General features: G+C 54.4%; 9 protein-coding genes across 9 annotated transcripts; 6 read left to right on the forward strand and 3 right to left on the reverse strand.

The window, feature by feature from the left end:
* Positions 1-5,414: 5,414 nt before the first annotated feature.
* ColSpa_06840 (putative glucarate dehydratase) lies at positions 5,415-6,943 on the forward strand (the record flags this gene model as incomplete). Its single annotated transcript, XM_049273052.1, has 6 exons — positions 5,415-5,876; positions 5,927-5,994; positions 6,047-6,098; positions 6,146-6,340; positions 6,390-6,798; positions 6,876-6,943. 6 exons carry the CDS (start codon positions 5,415-5,417, stop codon positions 6,941-6,943), a joined length of 1,254 nt encoding a protein of 417 aa, XP_049129009.1.
* A 1,783-nt stretch (positions 6,944-8,726) lies between these two features.
* On the forward strand, positions 8,727-9,305 carry ColSpa_06841 (uncharacterized protein; the record flags this gene model as incomplete). The annotated part of the gene is made up of 1 exon (XM_049273053.1): positions 8,727-9,305. One exon carries the CDS (start codon positions 8,727-8,729, stop codon positions 9,303-9,305), a length of 579 nt encoding a protein of 192 aa, XP_049129010.1.
* Positions 9,306-10,567: 1,262 nt separating this feature from the next.
* On the reverse strand, positions 10,568-11,019 carry ColSpa_06842 (uncharacterized protein; the record flags this gene model as incomplete). The annotated part of the gene is made up of 2 exons (XM_049273054.1): positions 10,568-10,934; positions 10,991-11,019. 2 exons carry the CDS (start codon positions 11,017-11,019, stop codon positions 10,568-10,570), a joined length of 396 nt encoding a protein of 131 aa, XP_049129011.1.
* Positions 11,020-11,182: 163 nt separating this feature from the next.
* ColSpa_06843 (phosphatidylserine decarboxylase proenzyme 3) lies at positions 11,183-12,553 on the forward strand (the record flags this gene model as incomplete). Its single annotated transcript, XM_049273055.1, has 1 exon — positions 11,183-12,553. The coding sequence occupies one exon, from the start codon at positions 11,183-11,185 to the stop codon at positions 12,551-12,553; it is 1,371 nt and encodes a 456-aa protein (XP_049129012.1).
* A 1,443-nt stretch (positions 12,554-13,996) lies between these two features.
* Positions 13,997-16,645, forward strand: ColSpa_06844 (uncharacterized protein; the record flags this gene model as incomplete). The annotated part of the gene is made up of 2 exons (XM_049273056.1): positions 13,997-14,147; positions 14,208-16,645. The coding sequence occupies 2 exons, from the start codon at positions 13,997-13,999 to the stop codon at positions 16,643-16,645; spliced, it is 2,589 nt and encodes an 862-aa protein (XP_049129013.1).
* A 1,001-nt stretch (positions 16,646-17,646) lies between these two features.
* On the reverse strand, positions 17,647-19,617 carry ColSpa_06845 (general alpha-glucoside permease; the record flags this gene model as incomplete). Its single annotated transcript, XM_049273057.1, has 1 exon — positions 17,647-19,617. The coding sequence occupies one exon, from the start codon at positions 19,615-19,617 to the stop codon at positions 17,647-17,649; it is 1,971 nt and encodes a 656-aa protein (XP_049129014.1).
* Positions 19,618-22,250: 2,633 nt separating this feature from the next.
* Positions 22,251-23,357, forward strand: ColSpa_06846 (endosomal/prevacuolar sodium/hydrogen exchanger; the record flags this gene model as incomplete). Its single annotated transcript, XM_049273058.1, has 4 exons — positions 22,251-22,296; positions 22,362-22,391; positions 22,462-22,608; positions 22,669-23,357. 4 exons carry the CDS (start codon positions 22,251-22,253, stop codon positions 23,355-23,357), a joined length of 912 nt encoding a protein of 303 aa, XP_049129015.1.
* An 88-nt stretch (positions 23,358-23,445) lies between these two features.
* On the forward strand, positions 23,446-24,522 carry ColSpa_06847 (endosomal/prevacuolar sodium/hydrogen exchanger; the record flags this gene model as incomplete). Its single annotated transcript, XM_049273059.1, has 1 exon — positions 23,446-24,522. The coding sequence occupies one exon, from the start codon at positions 23,446-23,448 to the stop codon at positions 24,520-24,522; it is 1,077 nt and encodes a 358-aa protein (XP_049129016.1).
* A 1,068-nt stretch (positions 24,523-25,590) lies between these two features.
* Positions 25,591-26,766, reverse strand: ColSpa_06848 (chromatin modification-related protein eaf-1; the record flags this gene model as incomplete). Its single annotated transcript, XM_049273060.1, has 2 exons — positions 25,591-25,998; positions 26,482-26,766. The coding sequence occupies 2 exons, from the start codon at positions 26,764-26,766 to the stop codon at positions 25,591-25,593; spliced, it is 693 nt and encodes a 230-aa protein (XP_049129017.1).
* Between the last annotated feature and the right edge of the window lie 21 nt (positions 26,767-26,787).

Consider the following 26,787-nt stretch of genomic DNA (forward strand, 5'->3'; position numbering starts at 1 on the left):
GCTGGGGCCATCATACTAGCTGCACTACCCCTATTGGTGCTGATTACGACCCACATGCTATCCTAGATCTTAATCTCAAAGTCTGTGGAGTCGATCGTCTGGGAATGGTGAACGCTTCTATTTCCCCCAAAATTCCTGGTTCCTACATCGTGCCTGGGGTTTACATGGCGAGCGAGAAGGCGGCTGATGTAATAATCACGGAGGCACAGGCAGAGTAGTGTCCTTCAAGTCGCCGTCATACAACAGCGAAGAACATCAAAATAGACCAGAGCAATGGTAAAAGCCCGCAGTAGCACAAGCTTTGTGATAGCACAGATTCTGGGTCAAATGATATCGGAGACGAACCATACAGTGTGACGGTGCTGTTTTTCTGAAATAAATAAATTTCTTGGATACAATGCTATCATTCCAAATAGCTTGGGTACAGATTCCATGCTTTATGTGCATACAAAAGTGTAGTTTGCTGTCGCAATCATTTAGGGAACACCAGTATCAGTGGTTCATGGCTTGTAGACCAAGACTCTTTCATTAATGAGAATGTACTGCAACACACTGATGGCCAATTTTTAATCTTATAACCTTTTCTATTTGTATTCTTCTGAATTATGCAAGATACCTATTCAAGGGCGTAGTCCGGGTGGGTCAGGAGGTTTGGTTCATGTATGCCGACTCCATCGAGACCCAGAACGGGAACAAGCTCGTCGTAGCGCTGTTGTTGTTGTTGTTGTTGTTGTATTTAACGCCATGGCGGCAAGGGTGGAACCCTTGTCGCAGACCTCCCGAAGGGTATGTGGCGTGGAGAGCCGTGGGCTAGGACTACGTACTTCATACATCGCCCTCCCTTTCGTCCTCCAAATCCTGCCTGATGGCTACTATGCGTTCTATCTGTCCCTGGTTCCCGCTGGTTCCCCAGTTTCATTGCTTCCCGTCTATTTCCCTTCAGGGCTTAAGTTGGCTGTCCAGGTCCCGTGCCGGAGCCCGTTCCCTAGTAGCGTGGACAGATCTTCCGGAAAAAGTGTGTCACGCGCAGGAAGGCCTCAAAGCCTTTTGGGTCAGTCATTAGTCCCTTGAAGTATCGTTCCAGGGATCCCATAGGTCCTATGGGGTCGAGCGGACCAGTTGGGTAGAGGGTGGGCCACTGCTGCCTCCTCGCCAGGGTCGCTGAGCAGTAGACCAGATGATCTACCTCCTTTGCCTCCCCGCAGGAGCAGGTTAACAAGGCCTCGGTGTGGTTAAAGCGTCGGTGATAGTGTTCAAAGTCCCCATGACCCGACCGGGCCGCTAAAAGGTGGTGGAGGGTGCTCCGTGGTAGGGCGAGTTCGGGAGGGCAGGAGAAGTGTAGCCTCAGTCCAAGCTGGGTGTACCGTTCTGTCGCCTCTTTACCCCACCACTGTCTGTACTGGTTTCGCAATCTCTCTCTACCAAGCCGTTTGATCCCGGAGAGCGTAGCCAGTTGGCCTAGAGGGACCGGCAGCGCTGTGCCCTCCCTGGCTAGCCGGTCCGCCTCTTCGTTGCCCTTAATCCCCTGGTGCCCTGGCGCCCAGTGGGTGTGGATGTTGTATATCCTAGCAGCAGCTTGGATCTCGAGCACCGCTGCTTGCGAGGAGTCTGGTGCCTCGCCCCGTATTCCTTGGATGACACTGGTGTTGTCGATGCAGATGTGTATCGGCTGGCCTTGGGAGGTTAAGAGGGCCCGCCGGAGTCCTATCCTCGCCCCTTCAGCCTCGGCGTCGAACACCTCTGCTAGACCGAGTCGGCCGCAGCCCTGGGCCACGCGCCTGTTGCTGCGGTAGATAACGAACCCATATCCTGTGGCTCCGTTCGTCGCTTTGGAGCCATCTGAAAAGACAACCATGTGGCTGTCTGGTACGGTCTTTAGCCAGGCCTGGAAGGCTTTGGCTGCCTCTTTCTTACTCTGCAGGACTATCAGGTCCTGTGAGCCTGGGAGGTACTGCGGTTGGATGAGTGCGGGTCTCGGGCATTTCGGTGCAAGGTCTGCAGTCCGTTGGAGCCTCGTCTGCTGTCGCCCTCGTTGGGAGAGCCTCGCGACAAGAGGGTGTTGTAGGTCAACCTTCTTTAGACGTGCTGCGAAGCGGAGGCGGACTGCTTCCAGAGCCACCTTGCTTGGTGGTAGTCCAGCGTCCCTAAGGAGGCTGCGTGTCGGAGTTGTTTTCCAGGCCGGCAGGATAGCCCTTGCCGCTTTCGTGATGACGCTTTCAACCTTACGCGCAAGGCTCTTCTGGCCTGTACTGACTGAGCCTGTCTGGGGGATAAGGTTGCGGCCGGTATCGGTGGTTCTGCCAGAGGCTGGCTTGGTCATGCCTCCATACCAGGTCTCGGCCCCGTAGAGGGCGATTGGCAGGACGCAGGAGATCACAGCCTTACGTACAGCAGCGGCCGGGAGCCCGCCTTTTGTGTTTGTCAGGTGTCTAAGATGTTGGGCCGCCTTCTTTGCCGCAGCCAGCTTCGTTTCAACATGGTGTCGGAAGGAGAGCCTCTTGTCGAACCAAACCCCTAACCAGCGGATAGGCACAATGGATGCTTGAATTTCCAGTTCTCCCGCCTTGATCCCTGGCAGGTCTCTTTGTTGCTTGTGTTTTCTTGTGAAGTGGATAGCTTCGGACTTGTTGTGGTCGAAAGCGACCTTGTTCTCAGCTCCCCAGTCGAGGATGCGTGTGATCTCCTGGCCGAGGATCGCAGCATTACTCTCAAGGGAGGGGCCCATGGCCAGCTCGTCGTAGCGCGTGTGGAGGTCATCTGGGGACGAGATGTAGGGCGCGATTCTGTTTGTGAGCAGAGAGGTGAGACTGCCGATGTGGATTTCGTTGATATCCTCCCCGTTGTCGTTCTCGTTTTATGAGCCCGGGCCTGAGTCTTGTTCAAGTTGCGCTGCAGCAACGAATCGCACTAAGAAATAGAGACAGTTCAAATTCGGTCTGTAAGGCAGGAAGAGGTGGTATTGCCAAGAATAGTATTAATAACTTCGAGGATATCGTGATTGTGCAATGCAATGTACGAGCGGTACGCATCCACAGCGGCCGTGGATTCCTCGGGTGAGGAGTGTATCATCGCTGGGAAGAATGGCGCAGGCAAACTGTAAATCCTATTGGAAGAGAAAAGTGGAGGGATACCATAAGCATACAAGAGGCAAAGGCACAATAAAAGGTTATAAAGCCACTCTCATATGAAGCATACATAAGATAGGTGAAGCTAATAGTAGAGGTTATAGTGATAGAAATAGGTAAGTTAGGGAAGATAAATCTGGCCAACCTGACCAACCAACCCCGCCATATCGCGCAACGCATTGCCACTCCACATGCTACACCTAGTATAACGTGTTATCTCAATAGTGGCGTTGTGTTGAGCCTATGCGTCCCAAATACTGAGAAGGTCCTTGGAGGCACCCTGCCACTCAGGATGACGCGGAGAGGACTAAGAATGCAGCCTCGAGGATGTTAATACAGTAACTAAAGAAGCCGCCATTCAAAAGATCCAGATGCCATATAAGCTTATCTTGATAACCACAGTAGCTACCAGATCTAGCAGCCACCAAGACTCAAGGTATCGTTTTAATCATCTCGAGGAAGAAGTTACATGGATCGAAGTTGTTTTTCAGGGGGCCAAGTCTTCAATATGTAGACTAATTATGGTAAGATTATCAAAAGGGGCAGTTTGTAGCGTATAGGCGAGAGAAGTAATATCCTCTTCCTCAACTGCATCAGATAGCCCGGCGTCATGATTGACTCCTATATCTCTTCCTCGGCGTTGAGCAACGAGGGGTTCGCGACAAAAGCGACAATGGGATATAGTCACTGCAGGTTGCGCTTAATTTAGAAATCGAACGGCGCCACACCTCGGACCTCAAAAATTCCTAAAGGTGGCCAAAAAAGCGTCGAAGTTGGTATATCCAAAGTGGTTCCGCATGCTTCAAATGGGCTTGCCTGAATGTTTCTTAAGAAAGGCATACAACCTCTCATCCATGTTTGAAGTCCCGTCTCGAGACAGACATGACATTCCCAGCTCCCCATCTATACGTAGCTATCGTCGAAACAGCTTCACAATCTCTCGGTCGAAGGCAGCGTTATTGGCGGCGGCCCTGTGGCCGCTCTACAAGCTTTCCATGCCATGACAACGGTTTCTGCCATGCTGCCGATAGGTTTGGCGCCGCCTGACTTCTCTCGACCTCTGGGACTGTTGACATGAGTGAAAGATGGAACAGTTACTCGTCCAGTGGATACATGAAACTGGCCAGAGACTTTAACGAAGAGAGAGGCTGTGTTTACATGCGTAAAATCAAGGTAAGTAGGAGGACGTTGGGATTCCCTTCTTCTGCCAGAGACTCAAACCAAATAAAAACTGCAACGTTTAGGAGCAAGGCAACCTTCTAACCAGTGGCGACGTAGTCAACAGCCCGAGCTTTCTCCTTCTCCTGCTTCATTGTTTCCTCTCTAACGAAGGTTCACACTTTAGAAAAAAAAGATTGACCAGTGGTACACCTGATAAGAGAATGACGCGCAGTTTCAGAGATGGCACAATTAAAAGAAGTAGCACTCACTTTCGGCGCAAAAAATGCTCTAGCATTGTGTGTGTTTTTGCTCGGTGGTTTCTGATAAACTCGCTCAATTATCCTGATGGCTTTACTCGGCTTTCCAACACTCTAGCGCTGACTGGATCATTGGCTCATGACTAATGGCGCTGTAGTCACAGCAAATAACCCCCACCAGCTGGCCAGAAAGTTGCCAGGTTCGAACTGAGCCTAAACCTAGTAGAGGACGTCGCCGGCTCTGTCCGGCCGTCTCGCGTCCGATCCTCCACTCAGCTAAAGTAGGGGGGCCAGTCAGCAATCCTTCCGTTTAGTCTGATGAGGCAATTTGGCGGGGAGACTAGGTAGAAGCCATCTCTAGGCAGCCGTCAATTTCCCTGCTCCACGGCTAGGGAGCTGAGACGTTGCATGCAGGAACGTGGTCCATTTGCCGTCACCACTCGGAAGGGATTGGATGAACTGCTGCAATTCGATGCCATAATCCCTGCTCCCTCCCGAAATAGGCTCACACCAAAGGCTATTCTCCTTGGTGAGAGGATGCTGACGAACAAATAAGACAACGCCGGCACGGCATCGAGGATTGGCGAGGAGAGGCTCATCCCTCATTCAATGATCGGCATTTGCATTAGCGTCTTATCCCCAGCGAATCCAGTGTTACCGCATCGCGGCTGCGCCCCTTGAATAATCTCAATTCTTACTCCGTGGCTTCGGCAGACAGTCGGCGAATGCTAGAGCCACCGTTACGGCCCGCAATGCTCCAGGCACCAGAAGCTTGTTAAGACGGCCGGTCATTGCCCCCAATCGATTTTCTCCCGATACCTTCTGCACCCGTCTTTCCACAACTTGGCCAGCAAGCCACCATATCACCAGTATGGTTCGTCTCAGTCTATTGGCACTTGCTGCCACCGCTCAGCTCTCATACGCATGGCTACCGAACGACGGTTCCAGGAAGCTGCTGGATACCCGTGGTTTCAGCCTCTTTGACTCGCAAAACACCACCGTCGACGAGTCGGATGGCATTAGCAAGCGTTGGTGGACAGCCTCAGGCAAGATCAGAGGCGTCAACCTGGGGTCTCTTTTCGTCTTTGAGCCCTGGATCGCCAACAGCGAATGGAGTAACATTGGCTGTGGTGGTCAACAGTCTGAGTTTGACTGTGTCATGAACACCGGCCAGGACAGATCTGATGCCGCCTTCCAGAAGCACTGGGATACGTGGATAACCGAAAGCGACCTTGATGAGATGATGGGTTACGGCATCAACACCATCCGGATTCCTCTTGGCTACTGGCTTGACGAATCATTGGTCGACAAGAACTCAGAGCACTTCCCAAGAGTTTGTTTATCATTATGTGCCTCAGCCGAAGCGGAAGCTGACATTTTCAGGGAGCCTTGAAGTACTTGATTCGCTTGTGTGGATGGGCCAGTGATCGTGGCTTTTACATCATCCTGGAGTGAGTTTTCACCATCTATGCAGGTCTTCGTGCTTGTCTAACGCCTCAAAAGCCAGCACGGTGCCCCAGGAGCCCAAGTTGCGCAAAACTCGTTTACCGGTCAAGTAAGACGATCTCTGTCGAGTTGCACTGCCCTTCTGACTCTTTGTAGTTTGCTTCAACTCCGGGCTTTTACAACGACTATCAGTACGGCCGGGCGATTCAATTCCTCGAGTTCCTGAGGAAACTTGTTCATGACAATACCGAGCTTCGAAATGTTGGCACTATCGAGCTTGTAAACGAGCCCACGAACTGGGACTCATCAGTGCAATCCCTACGTAGCACGTTCTACAAGAACGCCTATAACGTTAGTTATAGCTCTTCCACTTCCAAAAATCGTACTGACTCGATTCAAGGCGATCCGAAAGGTCGAGCAGGACCTCGGCGTGACGGCCAACAACTACGTCCATATACAGATGATGTCCTCGCTCTGGGGCTCGGGCAACCCGACTGAGTTCCTCGACGACACATACTTCACCGCCTTTGACGACCACCGCTACCTTAAGTGGGCTAACAAGAACGATGTACCCTGGACACACGAGAGCTACATCTCGACGTCGTGCGCCGACAACCGCAACGGCGACGCTGCGGGGCCGACCATCGTCGGCGAGTGGAGCATCAGCCCGCCTGACGACATCGAGAACTCGGACGACTGGAACCGCGACACGCAAAAAGACTTTTACACAAAGTGGTTCGCAGCCCAGGTGCTGGCGTACGAGAGATCGACAGCCGGCTGGGTGTTCTGGACGTGGAAGGCGCAGCTTGGTGATTACCGGTGGTCTTACAGAGGCGAGTTTTACCCCCTTGTTGAAGAGTTGTGACACATGCTGACGATTCCTTAGACGCTGTGATTGCAGGAGTTATACCAACAGACCTGAACACGATTGCGAGCTCAGGCGTCTGTGGCTAGGAGGTGACTGGTCGGCAGTCACGATGGCCATGTGATGGGGCGGATGATATGCTCTCATCACTCGTGTTCAATCCGTGGCCAACAAATTCTTTGTAGATATTAATAGTTACCCATAATTGACCTTGCCAAAGAACACCTCTTGTGAAGCCGGCCAGCTCCAAATCCGTAATATCGGAGTTCCACGACATCTATTCGAAACGTAACGTAACCTTTTGGAGAATCATGCAGCGTCGGCCCTCTAGGCATCCATGATTGCCTAATAAGGCCGGCGGCCATGTTGCTCTATCCGCTTTCAGCAAGACATTAACCCCTCATTAGTCTCTAGTTCGCAGCGGCTACGAGCCCAACATTGCAGCGTGCAGGATCAATAGCGAAATGCTGTCTATACGGGAGATCGGCATGCAGAAGGGTTGCAAATTCCCGTGATTCCTTTCTCAGCTAAGAGATTGAACCGGCGCTGCCGGCACAATCTCGCTGGCTCCAACGTCATGTCTCAAATGGATGTGGCTCTCAGCTTTGTTAACATCCGCCCTTCCAATTACCCCTCACCTGATTATCACTTATCGAAACTAGACAAGCTTCCAGAGAATCCGAGGCGGAAATCCGCAATGTCACGCAAGTTCGTATTGCAACACGATGCATTCCCTTAAGGTTACATTTGACCTTTGGCCTTCGGCCTCAAAACCGTACTACCGTCATCGATGACGCGCCTGTGGCGTCGATTCGTACCGGCTCGTGGGCGCCACCGTGAACTCCTTACCCACGATGACAGGAAGCGGGGGGTTCCTGAGCTTCTTCCAAGGGAAACAGAACAAGATACGCGCTTCCAGCTTGTGAGCTCGCTGAGGCATTTGCGGATCTAGGCCCTTTTTGCTCCTCTTTTCGATCATCAACTTCATCAACTTCAGATCGACCCACGGCCGGAAGCTTGGAAGTCGACCCGCGCAGTAAGGTTACATGGACGCTATGGGTGTTTGACATCCGGGTCGAGTCAGCATGATCATACTGTGGGCATCGTCGAAATTTGTTGTGTGAGAATGCAATCAGCCAATTGTTGGTGGTATTTTTCTTGACGCGGTGTCGCCTCCGAACAATCGAGTGACGATCCAAATCAGACAACCGTCACAACCAATCTGGGTTCCCCAGATTTTAGCACACCAGCTCCCTCCCTTACTGGCCCATATGCACTAGCCCCGTGCCCATCAACGGATACTAATTGTGGGTGTTGATCGACAGCATTTCGCAGAAGCTTTCCTTTGGCCGTCTTTTAGGCCCCGAAATTTGCGCTCATGCCACCCTAAGGTGACACCAACCTTACGATGCTACCAGGAGCCCGCGTGTAATTCAGCGGGGTTCCGCACGAAGGGTCGCGGTTTCCCCGACTGCCTGTTCCTCTTTCCCCTCTCTCGTCTGTCCATTCGAATCCTTGTTGGATTATACCGTCGTCCGAGACCCAGACCAGGAAAGATGGCAGGGTAGAATGAAGTGGAAGGGCAAGCCGAAAGCAGGACGGCGGGTACCAGACATGTCTCTCCAAATATAAACCACGCCACCTCGTCCTTGCACAAGCCCATGTGCATCCGTCTTCAGGTAGACACCGCATCATCAAACACCACTTCCAATCCTCGAGGACCGTTACATCATCCCTCGAAACCTGTCAAGGTATGTTAAGCATTCGACAACCAGTATAAAGACAAAGATCAAGAACCAGCACGCTCATCTTCCTCAGCATCAATAATCACTTCCCAAAGTACAGACCGTCACTACATCTCCAGCGCTCAAGATGAAGACTACCTCTGTCCTCGCCCTTTTGGGCGCCACCGTGGCCTCCGCCCAATTCACCAACCAGACTGAGCCCTTCTGGCTCAAGTTCACCCCCTCTGACGGCGGCTCTGGCTCGACCTACCTCACATCCTGCCACTCGGGCGCCGGCCAAGCCGGCCTCTGTCCGGAGACCCAGAGCCCCGTAGAGGAGGCCAACAGCTCGACCACGCACACGCAGTATTTCCTTAACGAGACCCAGTCTGACTTCCAGGGCCACATCCTTGGCGCCCTGACTTGGAACCAGCCCTTCGGCAACGTGGACCCCATCTCCTCGGGCATGGAGCTTAACCTGCAGCTCGTCTCGAACGGCGCCATCCCCATCTTCTCGCCGGGTGACAGCGCCCTTTTCAGCCTCGGCTTCGATGAGAACGAGAAACTCTTTATCGCTTCCAGCGCCGACGACTCCAAGGCCGCCCCAAACAAGCCCAATTCCTCCTCCGAGGCGTACTACCGCTGGCATGTCTGCTGGACGTATGTCGGCAACTACTTCTACAAGTCTCTCGTCTGGGTCACCGCCGGTGCTGCGTCCAACCCGTAAGAACTCTTGACCATCACTTATTACCGATGCACAACATGCTAACAAAGCCAGTACCTGCTCCGCTGTCAACGTCTACAGAGAATGGGCTCCTTCGTCATAAGGTACCCCTGACCTTGATGCCGGACGTGATCCGAGCATGTACACGGCGTTGGTGAGGAACCTGGTCGTTTATCTGGCCCCTTCCGAGGTCAAGCTTGTCATCGACATTCACGTCATCCTACCGGCGTCTCTTATCTGAGCACCCTTTGCTCCGTGGTGATGGACAATGATAGAACTCCTCAATACCTAATCGTAATGAAAGCCTTTCTGAAATTTTCAAACCGCGAAATACCTAATTTCTTTTGTGAACCTTTTCAGGCACTACCTGCTAAGGTATTCGTGTTGGCGTCTTTTGAATGTATTCTTGTGTAGGGTTGGCCACATAATGGGATACATAGCCCGTTGAATTCAACCAGAGTCTCTGCCATTTGAAGCAGTCGCTATGAGTATGTAACGGTAGCAGCTGTCGTTATTTGAAACATCAATCTCAACAGCAAAGCCTGCGTCATCTAACTCCCCTGAGCCAAGGCAGCAAACTTTACTTCTTTAAGACTGACATCTCCGTTCGCACACACCTTTCAACGATGCGGTAAAGCTGTTGTCATAAAGATTATGGGAAGTTTAGACTTGCTCCTGGTTGTCTTGCCGGCTGTGAAGGTAAGCAGGCTTGGCAGAGCATAGTCGTTGGTCAACAGCAACAATGCTAAGCTGTTACACGTCTTGGCAGGCCAATAACACCAACTGGTAGCGGGCCATCCCGTATTAGGCTGCTGTCTGTCAACGAGCTAGTGGACTCGCTTCGTTCCGGGCCACCAACCCCTCCTTGGTGACGGCTGCGTATGGCATATTGAGAGACAGATCGAATGCTCAGTTTGTTTACTCCTGCCCCTCGAGGCATTCACTTTGGACCATGTACTGGAACATATGAGGGCCCACAAGGACGAGACAGGACAAGGGGCAACAAGAGTGACAGCGGAAACAGAGACGAAGGAAGCGGCAAAGTTCCGTTGAGTGTAGCAGACCACGACACATGTTGCGTCCGTCTCCCGTCGTTAGTTCTTTACATCAATGCTTCATTGGTGCCCGCTTCACGTTCCTAACTCTGTACGCACAAGAGTTGTAGCCGATCAACAAGTGATACGACCAACAAACGAAGCCGTCTCATGCATCAAATACTGCAGGCATGGTGTTGGCCCAGTCTGAAGTCCGGCGTCCGAAGCGCCTTATGGTTCACCGAAACCAAGTAACCCTTGAGGCTTCTTCCAATAAAGCAGAGCCTGCTTCTCGATGCCCTTCTTTGCCATGATGGTCGACGCTGCCGAGGAGAAGTAGTCGAAGACAAACTCCAGACGAATTGGGTGGCTCGCAGGCGACAAGTCTTGGCTATGCTGTACCAGGTCTGGCGGGACCCGCGTAACTGACATACCCGTCTTGTGCTTCGATCTAGCTACACTTGAGTGGGTGTCAAGATAGGAGGACTGAGACACCCGCGCGGGGTTGCGGCTTCGCGGAGGGACTGTGAGACAACTGACCAGAGTCTTGGCTTGTGTTTTGCTTTGAAGTGATTTCTCCGCATTCAGGGTCGACAAGCTGTTAGTGGTGCTCGCAAGTTGCTCACTTTCACACGGGGGTGATGAGCTGCTCACCTTTTGAACACACTGGAGCCAATTGCCATGGAGGAATACCGTCTGCTTCACCTATAAAGCGGCTTAGAACCCCCGGCTCAAATGATGGTAGCTAGGCGTCACTCCGTCATCAAGCTCCTGAGCCATCCCATAGTCAGACGAATACTTCCAATCACTTACCTATCCACGTAACATCACCACAAAACCATCAACATGCCCGGACTTCCCACTGCAACTGATGAGGAGATTGGGTTCCAGCCGCCCCCGTCCAACCCTCTCATTCACATGCCTGGATCTGTCCCAGGCTGGGCGTCGAAGGGCAAGGTGTGGAAGGCCCTGCCGCCGATGACTTCTGAGCCCATCGGCGGCCCGGACAGCATCGTCCACTTCAACCCGGTTATCGTCATATTGATGTCCCTCATAAAGTCCGAGGATTTGACTAGGGCCGTTCGGTCGGCCAAGGAAAAGGTGCCAGAGTTCATGGAGGCCATGGAGATTTCGGACGCCCAGAGCTTCTTCGTCTTCGCCAACAAGATGCTCAAGTGGACGCCGACTGAGAACGTCGAGGCCAAGGACATATACGACATCCTCTGCCTGTTTTACTTCATCCTTGACCAGGAGCCGCTGCTGAGCTTGCAGACGCCCGTCCACCCGAGCTCCGCCGGCAAGCCCCTGAGTCCGTTGTCGAGCTGGATCGTGGTGTTTGCGCAGCTCATCGGGCTCTTCATGGACACTCCCGCGTCAATCAACGAAGAGACCTTTCAGACCTTCGTCGACTCGCCAAAGTATGCTCTCCACGAGGCAGTAATCCCTTGGGGCGGATTCCGCACCTTCAACGACTTCTTCTCTCGACACCTCAAAGATGGGATGAGACCCATCGCGGACAAGGATGACGACAGCGTCATCACCTACCCAGCGGATTGCACCTATGACAACTCTCTTCCGAACCAGAGCATCATTAACATCCAAGACACGGGCATCATCGAGATCAAGGGGCTCCCATGGACCATCGGCACCTTGTTGCAGGGCAGCAAGTTCGCAGACCACTTCAAGGGAGGCGTGTGGATGCACGCGTTCCTCAACACGTTCAACTATCATCGTCAGCATGCCCCCGTCTCCGGCAAGGTCATCGAAGCCAAGAACATCCAGGGCGCGGCCTATCTCGAGGTCGACCAGCAGTGCCGCCCTATCCGCAAGCTCTTTCTGAGGGCCAAGGACATAGAAGACGACCCCAAGTGCAAGCCTGAGGCCCCCGACTCGCCGGGCTACCAGTTCCTGCAGACGAGGGGTTTGGTGGTTATCGAGAATAACCTGCTCGGCAAGGTGGCCGTACTGCCGATCGGCATGGCCATGGTCTCGTCGGTTAAGCTGTCAGTGCACGTGGGACAGGAGCTGAAGAAGGGCGACGAGATCTCGACCTTCTTGTTTGGCGGGTCAGACATCATCTGTGTGTTTGAGTCGCGGGCCGGGTTGAAACCCGAGAACTTCGTCCCTTCACCCAAAGACGACTACTCTAGGTATGGAACCGTGCTGGCTAGGGCTCCCGGGCATGGTTCGAACGGGAGCTCTAACGGACACCACTGATTGGCCTGGACGAAGCTGTTGGGTTCAAGTCTGTAGTACTGGCACTGATAACTGAGTCTGAATGACTAATGCGTGAACGTTCCCTGGCGTTGACCGTACCCTCAAGGCGACTCTTACAATGAGAGCATGTTGGGAAGCCTCCAAGTGTCCACGACCCTAGATGATCGTACACAGCAATCAGTGTTCGTGCCCAACAGTGGATTCTCGGCCAAACTCGTCTTGAGGCCTCCGCAACTTGCGACAACTCTATGGATTCAGAGTCGCGGTGTCTGTTCCTGAAACAAACTTAGGTCGGCGGAGACCAGACGGGGACGAACGCCATGGAAATGCAAAAAAGGGCGAAGAAGCGGACCGGCCCGTATAAGACGGGGGTTCTCGGTAGCAAAAGGCGGTGACTGCAGGGGAAAGGGGATTAAGAGTGACGCGACGCAAATGCAGGTTTGCGGCTCGTATTCAGGGGTATTGATTGTCAGCCTCGAGAATAAAAACTCGATGCGAATTGGATGGCTGGGAAAACGGAGTCGGTCGTGGTTGGGTGACGTTGCAGAGTCGCTTCCGCTTGTGCAGCTTGACGTGTCCGACGGTGGGACGCCGCTTTGATGCTGAACGTCCTACCTAGGCTGCAGCTGTTTGCTGGTTTCTGGCTCCGTTAAGAAGCGGCAGGTGGTATGCAGCTTCACGGGTGACTCATTCCCCCCGACCTGGTGCCTCTTCTCTGTTCCTTTTCCAACGGTTTGCTGTATCGAGGAACATCAACAATTTCACCCTCAGAAAAAGGTTCTGTCAAAAATCCCAAGTCAAGCTGCGCTTACTTGGTTCATCCAAATTAACCCCAGCCACCGGTTTGTTCAGATAAATGGAGACCCCGGTTTCCTAGTGGACTGATTCACGTGCAGATAAGAGCTTTAGCCAATCGATAAGCTGCTGACAGTCGTCGGTACAGGGGGGTGTAGCGCCGAGCAAGGCTTCGTTACCCCGCGCAACCAGGTCCGCAGGCCGAGTCGGGTTCCAGGTGTCAGCGCAGGCCTGTAACCTGCTCTTGCTGGTGAGCTCACAGACAGGGCGCATCCCACTCTCTCTTTCCTGAGAGAAATCTAGTCTCTCTCTTTCGCGGCTACCGAGGAGAGTTTACCCTGAGACCTATCCCGCAATACTCTCTTGTTCAACATCCGCAGATTTGTGAAGCAGAGTTCCGTTTTCTTTGCTTCATGAATTCCAGCGCATCTCGCACCAACACCGAAATCCCCCACCTGCGTCCGGACCGCTCATCGACCGACTTCTAGGGACCTAACCCTCCCCGGCCACCCCCATTTCAAGACAACACATTCTTCGGGGGTCCTTTCCGAGTCGAGTCGACCACGATAGAGACCTAAACGGATATCCCGCATTCCTCAACCCGACCGCACCACCGACTGAAGGACCTCTCTGCCCGTCGTCGCCATCATGGCGCCGGCAGATGGGTACTCGGCGCCGGGCGTCGCTTCGTACGACTCCAACACGATGACAGTCGGCGACGGCACCTGGGACTTTGAGAAGAACACTTTTCTGCTGCCCAACTTAGTCGGCCTCAACTTTGAGACAATGCAGTACAATGGTGAGCATCTGCAATATTGAGCACCGGCCGGGAATGCCGACTAACACGCGCGCAATCTAGGCATGGGCAACCGCTTCTCGACTGTCGCTCAGTACCATACTCTAGTACTCGCCCACGGCGTTATGGCCGCTATCATCTTCCTCCTGATCGTTCCGGTATCCGTGTTCACAGCCCGCTTCTACACGGCGAAGCCCGGTTACGCGATACCCTACCACGCTCAACTGAATATCCTTGCCGTGCTTATGCTCATTGCCGTCTTTGTCTTGGGCTGGTTTGCAGTAGGCCCCGAACGAAGTTGGACTAACCCGCACCACGCCATCGGCATAGCGATCTTCGTCATGTTCCTACTCCAGATTATCGGCGGCCGACTTGTGCGACACATCCGTGGACGCTCGATCCGCAAGATGTTTCATCGCTGGAGCGGGAGACTTATTGCGTTGCTCGGCATCATCCAGGTCCCTCTCGGCCTGACGCTCTATGGCTCTCCCAAGTGGACCTTCATTATCTACTCCCTTTGGGTGGCTTTCCTGTTGCTCGTCTACTTCATCCTTAGTTATCGTGCCGAGGGCGCTGATCGTGGTCGCGATGTCTATGTCAGTGGAGGCCGCTCTGAGGGCCCGAGCGGCGTTACCGATTCAGAGTACTACAGCGATGTATACACCGAGAAGTCCAAGGGCCGCAAATGGTTGGCGCCTCTCGCGGCTGGTGCTACTCTCGCAGCGCTGTTTAGCCGCAAGAAGTCCAAGGAAAAGGAGAAGGAGCTCAGTCGGGAAAGATCGAAGTCAAGGAGCCGCAGCCGCGGACCAGAGGTCATCGGTTCCAGGCGGGGCTCAGCAAGTTATCTTACCTCCAGAAGGGGCTCAGATACCTACCTCGAAGACGAAAAGTTCACCGAAGTGGACTCCCGACGGGATGGCAAGAAGTCTGGTGGCGGTTTCATGACGAAGCTGTTTGGCGTTGGCGCAGCCATTGGCGCCGGCAAGCTGGTTTCCAACCTCATGAAGCGAAAGGAGAAACGGACGTACGATGAAGAATACTCCGCGGTATCAGCAGAGACCCCAAGGCGACGCCCAAGCCGGAGCTACCCTGCTACCAGTGAATACACTGATTACACCGACTGGACCGAGGATACCCCGCCACCTAGACGTGGACCACGCGATGGTTCCATCCTACCACCCCCTGGAGGGCCAACAGCCGCAGCCGCAGCTCTTAGTGCTGCCGAACCACGAACCAACCGACCCCCACATGCAAGAACACGATCGCAGTACAGCTTCGAGGACTCGGAATACTCATCGTATGTCAGCCCGTCTAGACGGAGAGACGACCCACCCACCGGCCCCGCAGGTGGGGCCGGAAAGGGCATCCTGGCCGGCTTGGGCCTGGGATGGTTCGCTAAGAAGCTGGCCGACCGAAGGTCTAAACGCGCAGAGGAGCAGAGACTCCGAGATGAAGAAGAAATGAGATCAGGAATTACTGGTTCAAGGTACACGGGAGACGGCTTCTCATCTCCGTCACGAGACCGGAGGGGCTCCCGCCGTGCCAGTGGACGGCGTCCGAGACCGCCCATGTCGGCTTTGAGTACCGAGATCACCCAGCTAACTGAATCTTCCGAGTTGGAGCCGAGACCTCCGGGCGCAGGCTACGGAGGGCCACCAATGCCACCCCTATCTGCTGGACCTCCACCACCTATGACGCCCACCGGACCTGGTGGGCCCTCTATCTACCCTGTCGGGCACTCCCAAACAACATCAAGACATGATGTTATAGACTCTGTCAGCATGCCGTCAATGCCTCCCGACCCAGCAGGCATACTCCACCGTGAGTCTGAGAGCGAAGTCTACATGTCACCTAGCGGACGACCTCGTCGACGAGACTCGTCCAAGCGCAGGAGAGCCGGAGAAGAGGCGGCGGCTGCAGCAGTCGCGTCGGCTAGTGCGCTCGCAGCGGCAGAGGACCGGCGCCGCGCCCACTCTGAGCGCTCGCAGCCTGTGAGCGTCAAAGTCAGAGTTCACGATGACAAGGACAGAAACATCACGCTGCGGAGGTTGACGGAAGAGGAGGCCGCCGCCAACAGGCGCGGCGAAAGCAGGAGGAGGCGCGGCTCACTAAGCAGTTTATCCGGAATCGAAGTGGGTAGCGGCCGAAGATACCGCCGCGACTCAAGCCAGAGACGAGCCGAATCAGCGGCGGAGCACGCGGCCGAAGCTGGAGATCCCCTGCCGCCGCCGAATCCCGCATTTGCCGCGGGCAGGAAACCAAAGGACTCGGCGTACTACTCCGGAGGCCCACCAGTCCAATCGACGCCGATGGCCGGTCCCACGGTCTCTAGCATAGGCAGCGAGAACACTCATGGTACCTGGAGCCAAATGAGCCCCTCGCCCAGCGCACCGCAGACTAACCCTGTTGGGTCCGCAGCAGCTGATAACCGGAGGAGGAGGAGACAGGAGCGCAGGCGGAGCAGCGCGAGCCGACCGACGGGGGCGGACATGTTCGATTAACGCAGTGTCCGGCGGCGGAGACTATGTCGACGACAGACAGCGATGACGATGACGAACAGACGAAGGCCGAAACGCGAGAAAACGGCCCACGACCGAGACGACGTTGATGTGAACAAACCCCCCACAAGGGCGAGTAAGTATGACTGGCGGTAAGATACGATTTACGCATCGGAAACAGCCAAAAGATTGCATTGGGTCGGTAAACCTGTCGTAACTCGGGGCGACAGGCCCGAAAGGAGTTTACGGGTTATTTCTGATTATGGGCATTTTCACCAAAGAGAAGTTGGAGCATGTCGTGGTTCCTTGACCACTCTCGCGAGTCCGGGGAACGAAAGGAAAGAATTGATGACCTGTTTGTTTGTGTTGCGTCTACCAATGTATGAAGGAGTACTCTCTCGGCGGATGATTGTACGAAAGAAAGAACATCGCAATAGGGTAGTTGTGGGTATAATTGGAAAGCTTCATCACCATTTCTAATATCATCTTTTGCACTCGCTTTGAATTTGGAATCCCGGTTTGTGTATGAATGACGTACATGCCTTTCACTATGGAATGAATGATGTAGATCAAAGTAAATTAGGCGCTTGAAACATAGCGTGATTCCGTTGGCTGCGTGCCGTGCCATTCTAAGCAGGCAAAGCTGCTTGTGTATCATGGTCTACCACAGTCATGACCCTCTTTCCTACTTCTCTCCTCGCATTCTAAAGTTGGTGATAGTGAAAGAGAGAAAAACACACCATATCCATTCCTATCGTGTTATTTCCTTTGATGCGCTCCGTCCCAACACAAAACATCCTGATGCAAGGGGGAAAAAAGAATCAAAACTACAGATTGGCCGAGCCCTTCCCGCCTTGGTCATTTCATGAGCCCAAACTCCTTGCATGTCTCCAAAGTCGTTAATCCAATTTCAGGGGAATGAGACGATTGATGATTTGATTCATCCCCTTTCGTTTCCCTGACGCAATCCCAACGCCAAAAGAGTGAAACCCAAGCACTGCATCTTAGTACTCGGCACCTCCGAAACTCTTATTTCTTGTGAGGGTCGCACGCTTGATGCTAGCCCGCGGAAGATGCTCGTAGCTTTTGTTGCGGCTCCGGGCCGTTCCAGGGCGGCTTCCTGCTTCGCCTTCACCCTCGCCCTCCTCAGCGACGATCATGGCGTCCGCCGGCAACGAGGCGCTCTCTTTGATGCTAGCTACGAAGAAGGATGACACCAGTACGGCGATACCACCAAGTGCCAGGACGATGGCGATGGAGTGGTCGCCTGGGGTGCCGCGGGGTTTCTGCCAGATTCGGAAGATGACGCTCGAGCCGACGGTAGCGATGATCTGAGGAGCGGCGATGGCCATGTTGTGGATGCCAAGGATGACGCCAGCCTGGTCGGCCTCTTCGCCATCAGTCAGGTCCGAGTCGGCGACAGAGTTCAGGGAAGGTGACGCCGGACCTTCTGCGTCTCTGCTGGGGCTAAACTGACGTTGCTTCGCCTGTCGAATCTTTGCATCTCTTCGGCTGATCTCGGCGCTAATAATGGCCCAGGGCGCCCACAAGGTCATTGCCCAAGTGATTCCCACCAGGCCGATCAGGGCCGTCGCTGCCTCTACCGTGCGCACAATGACGGTGCAGAACATGGCGCCCGCAAAGAGAATGAGAGAGGCGAACCATGCTCGCTTAAGGGTGAAGCCAGGGATCTGCAGCTTATCGAGCCATGACGACTTTTCGTTGTCAAAATCTGCACTGTCAGAGTCGCCTTGGAGGTCGCCAATCGGCTGGCTATCATAGGTGGGGGCGACAAAGAATGGGAGAAAGACGTTCGTGAGCAAGCTAACGACTGAGTTGACCAGAAGAGCAAAAGTTCCAATTCGTGTTGCGCGTTCGTAAAGTCGATCAAGCTCCTCCGGGCTCATGTGGGGGTTGGCCTCCAAGTACGGCTCGACGTAGATCTCACCAATGTACGAGGAGGTGTAGAAAAGAAGCGGGAAAAACCCGATCCAGGCGCAGAACTGAACTTGGCAGACCCTCCTGATCTGAGGCGGCAGACGCTTAATGGAGGCAAAGATCTTCTTGAAGAACGAGAAGACGCCGGGCTTGCCCAGAACTGGAGGGCCCTCGAGTCGGGGGTCGCGTTCCTTGATCAAAGTTGTGCTCACCACAATGGTTGTTGCAAGGGCTATGCTGGCGATGGCGCACAAGACCTTGAACTGGGTATCGCCCAAAAACCAGAGGTAGGTTGGCAAGTTAACATAGCCCGCGACATATCCAACGATGTTTCCAAAGCCGGTGATCCGACTTGCCATGGCATTGGCTGCCTCCTGCTGATGGGCTGGTGCACAGTCGACGATGAAGGCCCTGATGGCAGCTTGCACGGTGTTGATGGCGAAGTCGAGGACGTAGATGCCCACCACGGCGACGCAAATGATGGAGTTTTTGACGGCTGAAGATTCGACGTCGGCGCCAAAAAGACTCATGATGCCGCCCACAATTTCCTTGGTCCAAGCCAGGAACATCAACGAGATGATGGTTGCGACGGCTCCGCCGAGCATGAAGGGTTTCCGCTTGCCCCACGGCAACCGGCAGTTGTCGCTCATCATGCCGACATAGGGCTGAACGAGAGTGCCGGTAAGCGGGCCAGCAATCCACACCAAGGCCATTAATGATTTGCTCAACCCCAGGGAGAGCAGGTAGGGAGACCCGTTGGAGAGCTCGACAGACCATGCAATTTGCAGGCCGCCGATGCTAATAGTAAGGAGAATCAGGTACCAAATGCTCTTGGTCTGTTGTGAGTCCTCCTGATCATCCAAAATTGTGTTACCATCGGCGGAACCGTCGTCATCGCTGTCCGGAGATAGCAACGGTGATCGCTCACTGGCTACCCCTCTCTCCCTTTTCGGGTTTGATTGCGCAGACTGAGTGCTCTGCTCGATAGAGGGCATCGGACGACCCCTTCTGGGGGACTGAGACTGAGACGAAGGCATCTTCGATCGTGAGAAACGTCAAGCTGCGACAGACTCGGTAACGAAGCGATTCGACAGACTGGTTTCGGAAAAGCCCACTGATGGGGCAACCTGGGGAGCGGTCGTTCAGTTCGGGGTGCGTGCCGATTGCTGGGCACGAGATGACGAGCTAGTCGACTAATCAATTCCAGAGAGAAGCGTATCTAAGGATCGATTGCGATGCGTGGCAGTAATAAAGAACGTTTGACGTAGCGAAGTCAGGCAAGAAACAATGTTGTGTGGCCGTCACGCGGTCAAGTAGGAGGATGCCACGAGACCCCCGAACACGGACTCCTGATACAGGGTGATTCGATTTCTGACGATGACAGAGCCGGCGGCAGGACTTTGCGTCATTCGCTGGCTGCAAACTGCGCCCTGGCGGAATGACCAACGGAATGGTGCAGGTCGGTTCCTGATTCGAGCCCGGGCTATGCAGTCGAAAGCGGGTGAGGGCGAATAAGAACAAGTACCGCACGTTGAGGTGGTGTGCTAGTGTTGCGCCTGTATGTCAATGTACCTAATGCTAAGGTAAGAAGATGCTGGTCTGATAAGCTCGAGACTTGTCAAGCTGAGTAGCGGGTGGCGGGAGAGCGGCAGGCGAATGCGCCGTGGGGTTCCGGTGGGACTGGTAGAGAAACCAGGGGCGGATAACAACTGAATGGTTCGTAGGAGGCGAGGAGGAGCGCAGCTGTCGATGGTTGACGGAGGAGGCGACACTGGGCAGACTAACGCAGTAGCACGTTGGGTACGGATGGGCTAGTCGGGTATACGCTCAGACGCTACACGTGCTGGCGCTGCTGGTGACGATGAGAATGCGGGCAGGGTGAGTGAGGGTCCAGACACGCGACGGTGGAAATGGAGGGAGGGGGGAAGTGTTTGTATTTATTCGTTTGGGATGGAGAGAGTTGAGTGGTGGAATCGATGGAATCTTCCACGGTTGACAAGGCGGCGCGGGTTCCGCAAGAGGGGAGAGAAGGGGGTAGGTCCGGTACCCGAGAGTCTAAGTCACGATGGCATCGCACAGTGACGGTGAAAGAAGAGACCTTGCTTTCAGGCCTGTCCTGTGCTGTGCCCAAGGGTAACCCCCCGCACCCGGTACGTCATGCCCGTAGCTCCTTCTCCCGCCCGCCCCGTTTGCTCCTGTCTTTTTTAGGGGTATCTCTGGTTCCCAAGCGAAACGCCGACCATTTACTGCATTTGATTCCTGCGCTACCTGGAAGTCCTGCACGACGACGTTGTCATTTTGTCATTCTGTCAATCTCAGAAGACGGTCAGAAGATAACATTGAAGAATACAAGATGGCTCCTCTAGAAACCCAAGCTTTGCGTGCATCCTCCATCACTTAATACGGGTACTTGTGCAAGCCTCGTGCGCTTTGCATAAGCCATCTTCAGGTCAGGTAAGGTACCGTAGGGCACAATCTCAGAATCTCACCATCTCATGTCGGATGGCAACCCCGTATCGTCGCGTGTGGTGGAACAGCCGTCTCCGGCTGACGGTGCCAACCATCCGGCTGATTAAATCTCCTCACGAGGGATCTTGATCAAGTGCTACCCCGATTTCCCAACAAGTGCACCGACAGCAACCCTCCCAAGTGCGAAGTGTCAGATGTCTTACCGGCAGTGCGCCATTCACGACACCCTCAACATGGATGGCCTCTTCATCCCCTTCCACTGGCCCTCTTACGACTCCGGACCGCCCGTCTGGGCTTTGGCTGGGGAAACAACGGGGTTCAGCTGTGTTGGGCCCAGTTCGACCGACACTCTAGTGTATCCGCAGAAATCTAGACCTCTGCTGCTGCAGGTAGAAAGAGCACGTGCCAGATCATATGAAGTCATGCTTTCCAGCGGCCAAGCTCGGCCCAATACAATTCCTGGCGGGGTTTCCCTATTCGCTTGCATCTGGTCTTCCTTTACCCCAATAATGCAATAGAAGAGCACGTCTCGATTATGCGGTAAGCGGGAATTCTTCAAACAGATCGAGCGTCATTATCAGATATTTCATCCCACTAGGCGTTTCTGGTGGGCATCCTGGTCGTTGCATCCGCGTCCCACAATACGGTCTAACCGTATTCGGGAGCTACCACTCCCTAGGCCCGCTGTACCCGGTACTTCGAGATTGACGCCTGGCACTCAACTTCCACCTTCAGCCAGTGACGTTCGCTCGCGCTCCTTGTAGCTCTACCACCCCGCCGAGGCTACGCAAGCAAAACATTCAGTCAAACAGTAAGCAGCCAATCACCGCATCCCTAGAGAGCCACCTCTAGCCATTGTTGCGTTGTGCCAGCCGCCTCTGGCCAGTGGCTGGCTCCCTGCTGTAGGTAGCCTGCGCCAGTACCTCTAGTGGACACCTACCTCTATGACCTCGGAGTCTGTTCTAGCGACATATTTCGAATGCTACCTTCTACTCTCGTCGCCAGTCCACGAATCTCCGCCGAACTGAACTCTCCTCTACGACTCTGCGGCGTCCGACGAGCTGGCCTGTTCATGATCGCCATCCGTCACTTTCGGAGCTCACGCGCGAGCCGCCGGTCAGTCTGCTTCCCTCTCGATTCTGGATCCTACTCCGTCACCAACCCGTGAACGCCGAAATCGCCTCAAACTCGCACTCTCAACATGGTGTCAGCGACGGATATTGCGGGGACGGCCCTGCGCCTTGTTCGTACGTATTGTCAACACTCTCTGCCTTTTCTGGTTGGAGTGCGCAAACTGACATTGCTTTGCCAGAACGTGCCGCCGAAGAAGGCGACCCTGAGAGTATGCTGCCGACCGATCCCTTCCAGTCTTTGCGCGCCCGACGACGATTGCGACTGACCACATAACGCAGGCTCCGATGGCTCCCAAAAGGAGATTTTCGCTGCATGGGCGCTTTTTATCTCCATCATGCTTCTCATCATCGCTTTTTTGACGAGCTACTTTCTCCAAGAAAGAAAGATTGAGGCTGTTCATGAAACAGTCATCTCCATCTTTGCAGGTTCGTCCCCGTCGTCGCGTCGCCACTTGTTCCGATAGCATCTGACACGTAGTTGCACAGGAATGACTGTCGGCCTTCTGTTGCTCGTGACTTCAGGCGATTCGATTCGAAACCTCATCAGCTTCGACTACCAAATCTTCTTCAACCTACTACTGCCACCGATTATCCTAGCTTCGGGTTACGAGCTTCACCAAGCCAATTTCTTTAGGAACATGGGCACCATCTTGACCTTCGCTTTCGCCGGAACGTTCCTTTCGGCGGTTGTGATTGGCCTCATCCTCTGGCTCTATGCCCTGACCGGAGTCGAGTCCATCAGCATGTCGTTCGTTGATGCCATTTCTGTCGGCGCCACTCTGTCGGCTACCGACCCTGTAACGATTCTGGCCATCTTCAACTCGTACAAGGTCGATCCCAAACTGTACACCATCATCTTTGGCGAGTCGATTCTCAACGACGCCATTGCTATCGTTATCTTTGAGACGGCACAGAAGTATAAGAAAGGCGATGCGTCCAAGCTTGGTTTCTTGAGCTTCTTTGAGGGTATTGGCATCTTCTTGATCGTCTTCTTCGGTAGTCTGTTGATTGGCGTGCTTGTTGGTGTTATGATGGCGCTGCTTCTGAAGCTCACTTACATCCGACGATACCCCAAGAACGAGAGCTGCCTGGTTGTTTTGATTGCATATGCTACGTACTTTTTCTCTCACGCTATTCACATGTCCGGTAATATCCTCACCGCCCGCCACTCTTGAGCTAGTTGAACACATTGCTGACCAGCTCTTAGGTATTGTGTCTTTGCTGTTCTGCGGCATAACGTTGAAGCATTACGCCTATTTCAACATGTCACGACGAACCCAGCTTACAACCAAGTTCATCTTCCAGATTCTGGCGCAGTTGTCAGAAAATTTCATCTTTATTTATCTCGGCCTTGCACTATTTACAGACAATGCTTTGCAATTCCGACCCCTTCTCATCATCATCACCGTCTGTGCAGTCTGCGCAGCGCGATGGGTGGCGGTGTTCCCCTTGTCCCGTCTCATCAACTGGGTCATTCGTTACAGGGCCCGCCGAAGAGGCGGAGACGTGAGCGATGAGCTTCCGTACAATTATCAGGCCATGCTTTTCTGGGCTGGTCTGCGTGGAGCCGTCGGTGTCGCTCTTGCGGCTTTGCTCACTGGCGAGAACTCCTACGCGCTGAAGGCTACTGTCTTGGTGGTTGTGGTCCTTACCGTCATCATCTTCGGCGGCACGACTGCACGCATGCTGGAGATCCTTGGGATCCGGACCGGTGTCGTAGACGAGATCGATAGCGACGATGAGTTTGATATTGAAACGTTCAACGGCGGCCAATACGTCAAGCGCACTGGTACCGGTATCGGCTACACTCCTCGACGGAACGGCAGCCTGTCGCTGGATAATATTGGGTTGCGCAACGGCGATCGGCTTCCCGTGGGAGGGGAGCGCAGTAGCTACGTTTCCGGCTCACACTCGCCCAACCCAATCAAGAGACAGGCGAGCCTGAGCCGCAAAAATTCCGAAATCGAGAGAGCCGATCTCCTGGGACGCAGCGGCAACACGACGGACTCGGACTTGGGAAGTGACATTGACACGTCGGACCTCCCGCCTCCGGCCCGTCGCGAACCTCGCCGGAGGAGCCCGACCATCTCTGGCGCCTCCCAGTCGTCAGCGACTTCCGGCGGTCTTCTCGCGCAAACGGAGCCCACGGCCGCCGTTGCCACCGCGCCCCACCACGTCTCGGCCACGTCCGCCATCAGGCAACTCTTCAGCCACGGCGCCGAGGACGCGGCGGGTCTGTTTAGGCAGCTGGACGAGGACTACATCAAGCCGAAGCTGCTGCTCGACGGGGGAAGCGGCAGCCGTGGGAACGGCTCCGGTCCAGGGCCGGGCCAGGTTTGAGGCCCTTGCTTGTCGATATGTTTTGTGTGATGTTGGGTTCTTTGCAAATGCCGTTCAAGGGTGGTGGGTTTTCCTTTTTGTGTTTTTCTAGAAATCGGACATGTAACGCACTCCTAGGCGATGCTAGGAGGCTTAGGCATCAAGGCGGCGTTGTGGGCGTATATGATAGAGCTGGGCTTTTCCCAAAGGCCTCCATTTTCTCAATGGTGAACCTGATGAAATCACTATACTATGTGTCACTACTCACCGTGCATGTGCTTATTGTGTTCGATGGCGGACGTCACATCCATGTTCTGGGGACTCTCGGCTGTAGTCGATGCTGGACGTCGAGCAGCCATGCCGGCTTTCTTAAAGAGACGTTAGCTGGCGAAGATGTTTTGTGCATCATCAGGTCCTGGGACCAAGCGGATGACGAAAACTTGGCCGCATGCGAATCGGCCTACACGTCGTTGAAGATCGCAACACGAGATGGCAGCAGAGATGAATCACGGAACGACAAGTGGGATCAAACAACGAAGTGGCTTCCTTTCCTTTTTTTCATTTCGTCTTTTCCTCATGGGCCGGCAGCTAGTCTCGCCTTCCTCCACCATCTAATAGTAGGCAGTTGGTGCCCCAGTGCAGCTGCTACAACAGCCGCCACCTTTCTTTCGTCTTCGCATTAAAAAGGTTTATATACAACCCAAGGCTGCTAGGGTGTTTTTGCGTTAAAACCTCTCCGCTGACAGCGAGAATCTCACAATTGGTGTGGTGTTTTGTTTATATGTACATTTCCGTCTGCTCGCGCCGTCGGTGTTCTCCCGCCCTGCCAAACACCGTCTAACTCGGGAAAAAAAAGCGTTTGTTGGCAAGACGGGGCAGCGAACGGCGCGACGACACTGCGGTGGAGCCCTAATCTTTCCTTCCCCTATTGGGCATCCGCCCGCGCCCTCCGCGACTCCTTCTCTTGGCGTGATGTTCTCGCACCATATCCTTGGCGCTCATCTTCGCCCCTTTCAAAGTCGTCCAGTCGTCTTCTTGTAGTGTTTTGGTGTAGGTGGTATCGTAAGGAATAAGACCCCGTTACCCAGCTCACGTCGCGGGCGTGGCAGAGGGTGTTGCGCTGCCGCTAGCTTGACGCTGCTGCTGGGCTTGTTGTGCCGCCTGCTGGGCTTGTTGCTGCGCCTGTTGTTGGGCCTGCTTCTGGGCCTGCTGGGCTTGCTGAGCCTGTTGGCCCTGTTGAGCCTGCTGAGGTGTCTGGGGTACTTGAGCTTTCTGCATCTGAGGTGTCGGAGCCTTCGGCATCTGAGGCGTCTGGGCCTTCTGCACATGAGGTGTCTGGGCCTGCTGCATCTGTGGCGTGGGGGGCTTCTGCACTTGCTGGGCGGGCGTATGAGGCGTCGGAGGCTTTTGTGCTTGCTGGGCCATCTGAGGTGTAGGAGGCTTCTGGACCTGCTGAGCAGGCGTGTGAGGCGTCGGGGGTTTCTGGACCTGTTGTGCCTGCTGCGGCTGCTGCACCTTTTGAGCTTGCTGGGCCTGTTGGAGGTGCTGCGTTGCTTGAGTAGGTTGGGCCGATGGGGGCCGTTGGACCTGCGGGGGTTGATGTTGTTGCTGCTGCTTCGGCAGCTGCTGAGACTGGGGGGGTTGAGGCGTGTGCTGGGGCTGTGGCGTAGGTTGAGCTCGAACCTGATGTGGCTGGTGCTGAGTATGCTGCGGTTGGACATGCTGCTGCTGGGGGTGTTGCTGCTGGCCGGTTTGCTGCTGCTGAGCATGATGCTGCTGCTGCTGCTGATGGTGCTGTTGCGCTTGTTGTTGGCCATGGTGCTGCTGATGGTGTGTCTGTTGGTGCTGACCAGTCTGAGGCTGGCCATTCTGGGCAGCAGCAGCAGCCGCTTGTTGCTGCTGTTGCTGTCTGAGGAGAGCGGCATATTGATGCGGGCTGGTGGTGGCTGCAAGGCCATTAGCAATACCAGGAGACGCAACACCTCCACCGCCGGCAGCCGCATTCATAGCGTTTTGCGACATGGTCGTTCTCTGTGCAATCATCAAGCGCGTGAGATATTCCGTGGCAGCTTGGCGGACCTGCTCGGGCGTCAGATTCGGGTTCTTTGCCCTGTACTGAGCCTCCAGGTTGTTAAGCTGGACTTGAATGCTTGCAGGCACCTGGGTCAGGGGTCGAGGAGAGCCCGAAGCGCCATTCGGCATGTGAAGACCACCAGCTGGAGGTGTTGACACTCCGGCGCTATTGGCACTGTTGATTGATGCCATCATGGCTTGGGCGTTTGCGTA

The sequence above is a fragment of the Colletotrichum spaethianum genome, assembly GCF_022836535.1.
Source record: "Colletotrichum spaethianum MAFF 239500 DNA, contig17, whole genome shotgun sequence".
In the NCBI taxonomy this organism is placed as follows: Eukaryota; Fungi; Ascomycota; class Sordariomycetes; order Glomerellales; family Glomerellaceae; genus Colletotrichum; species Colletotrichum spaethianum.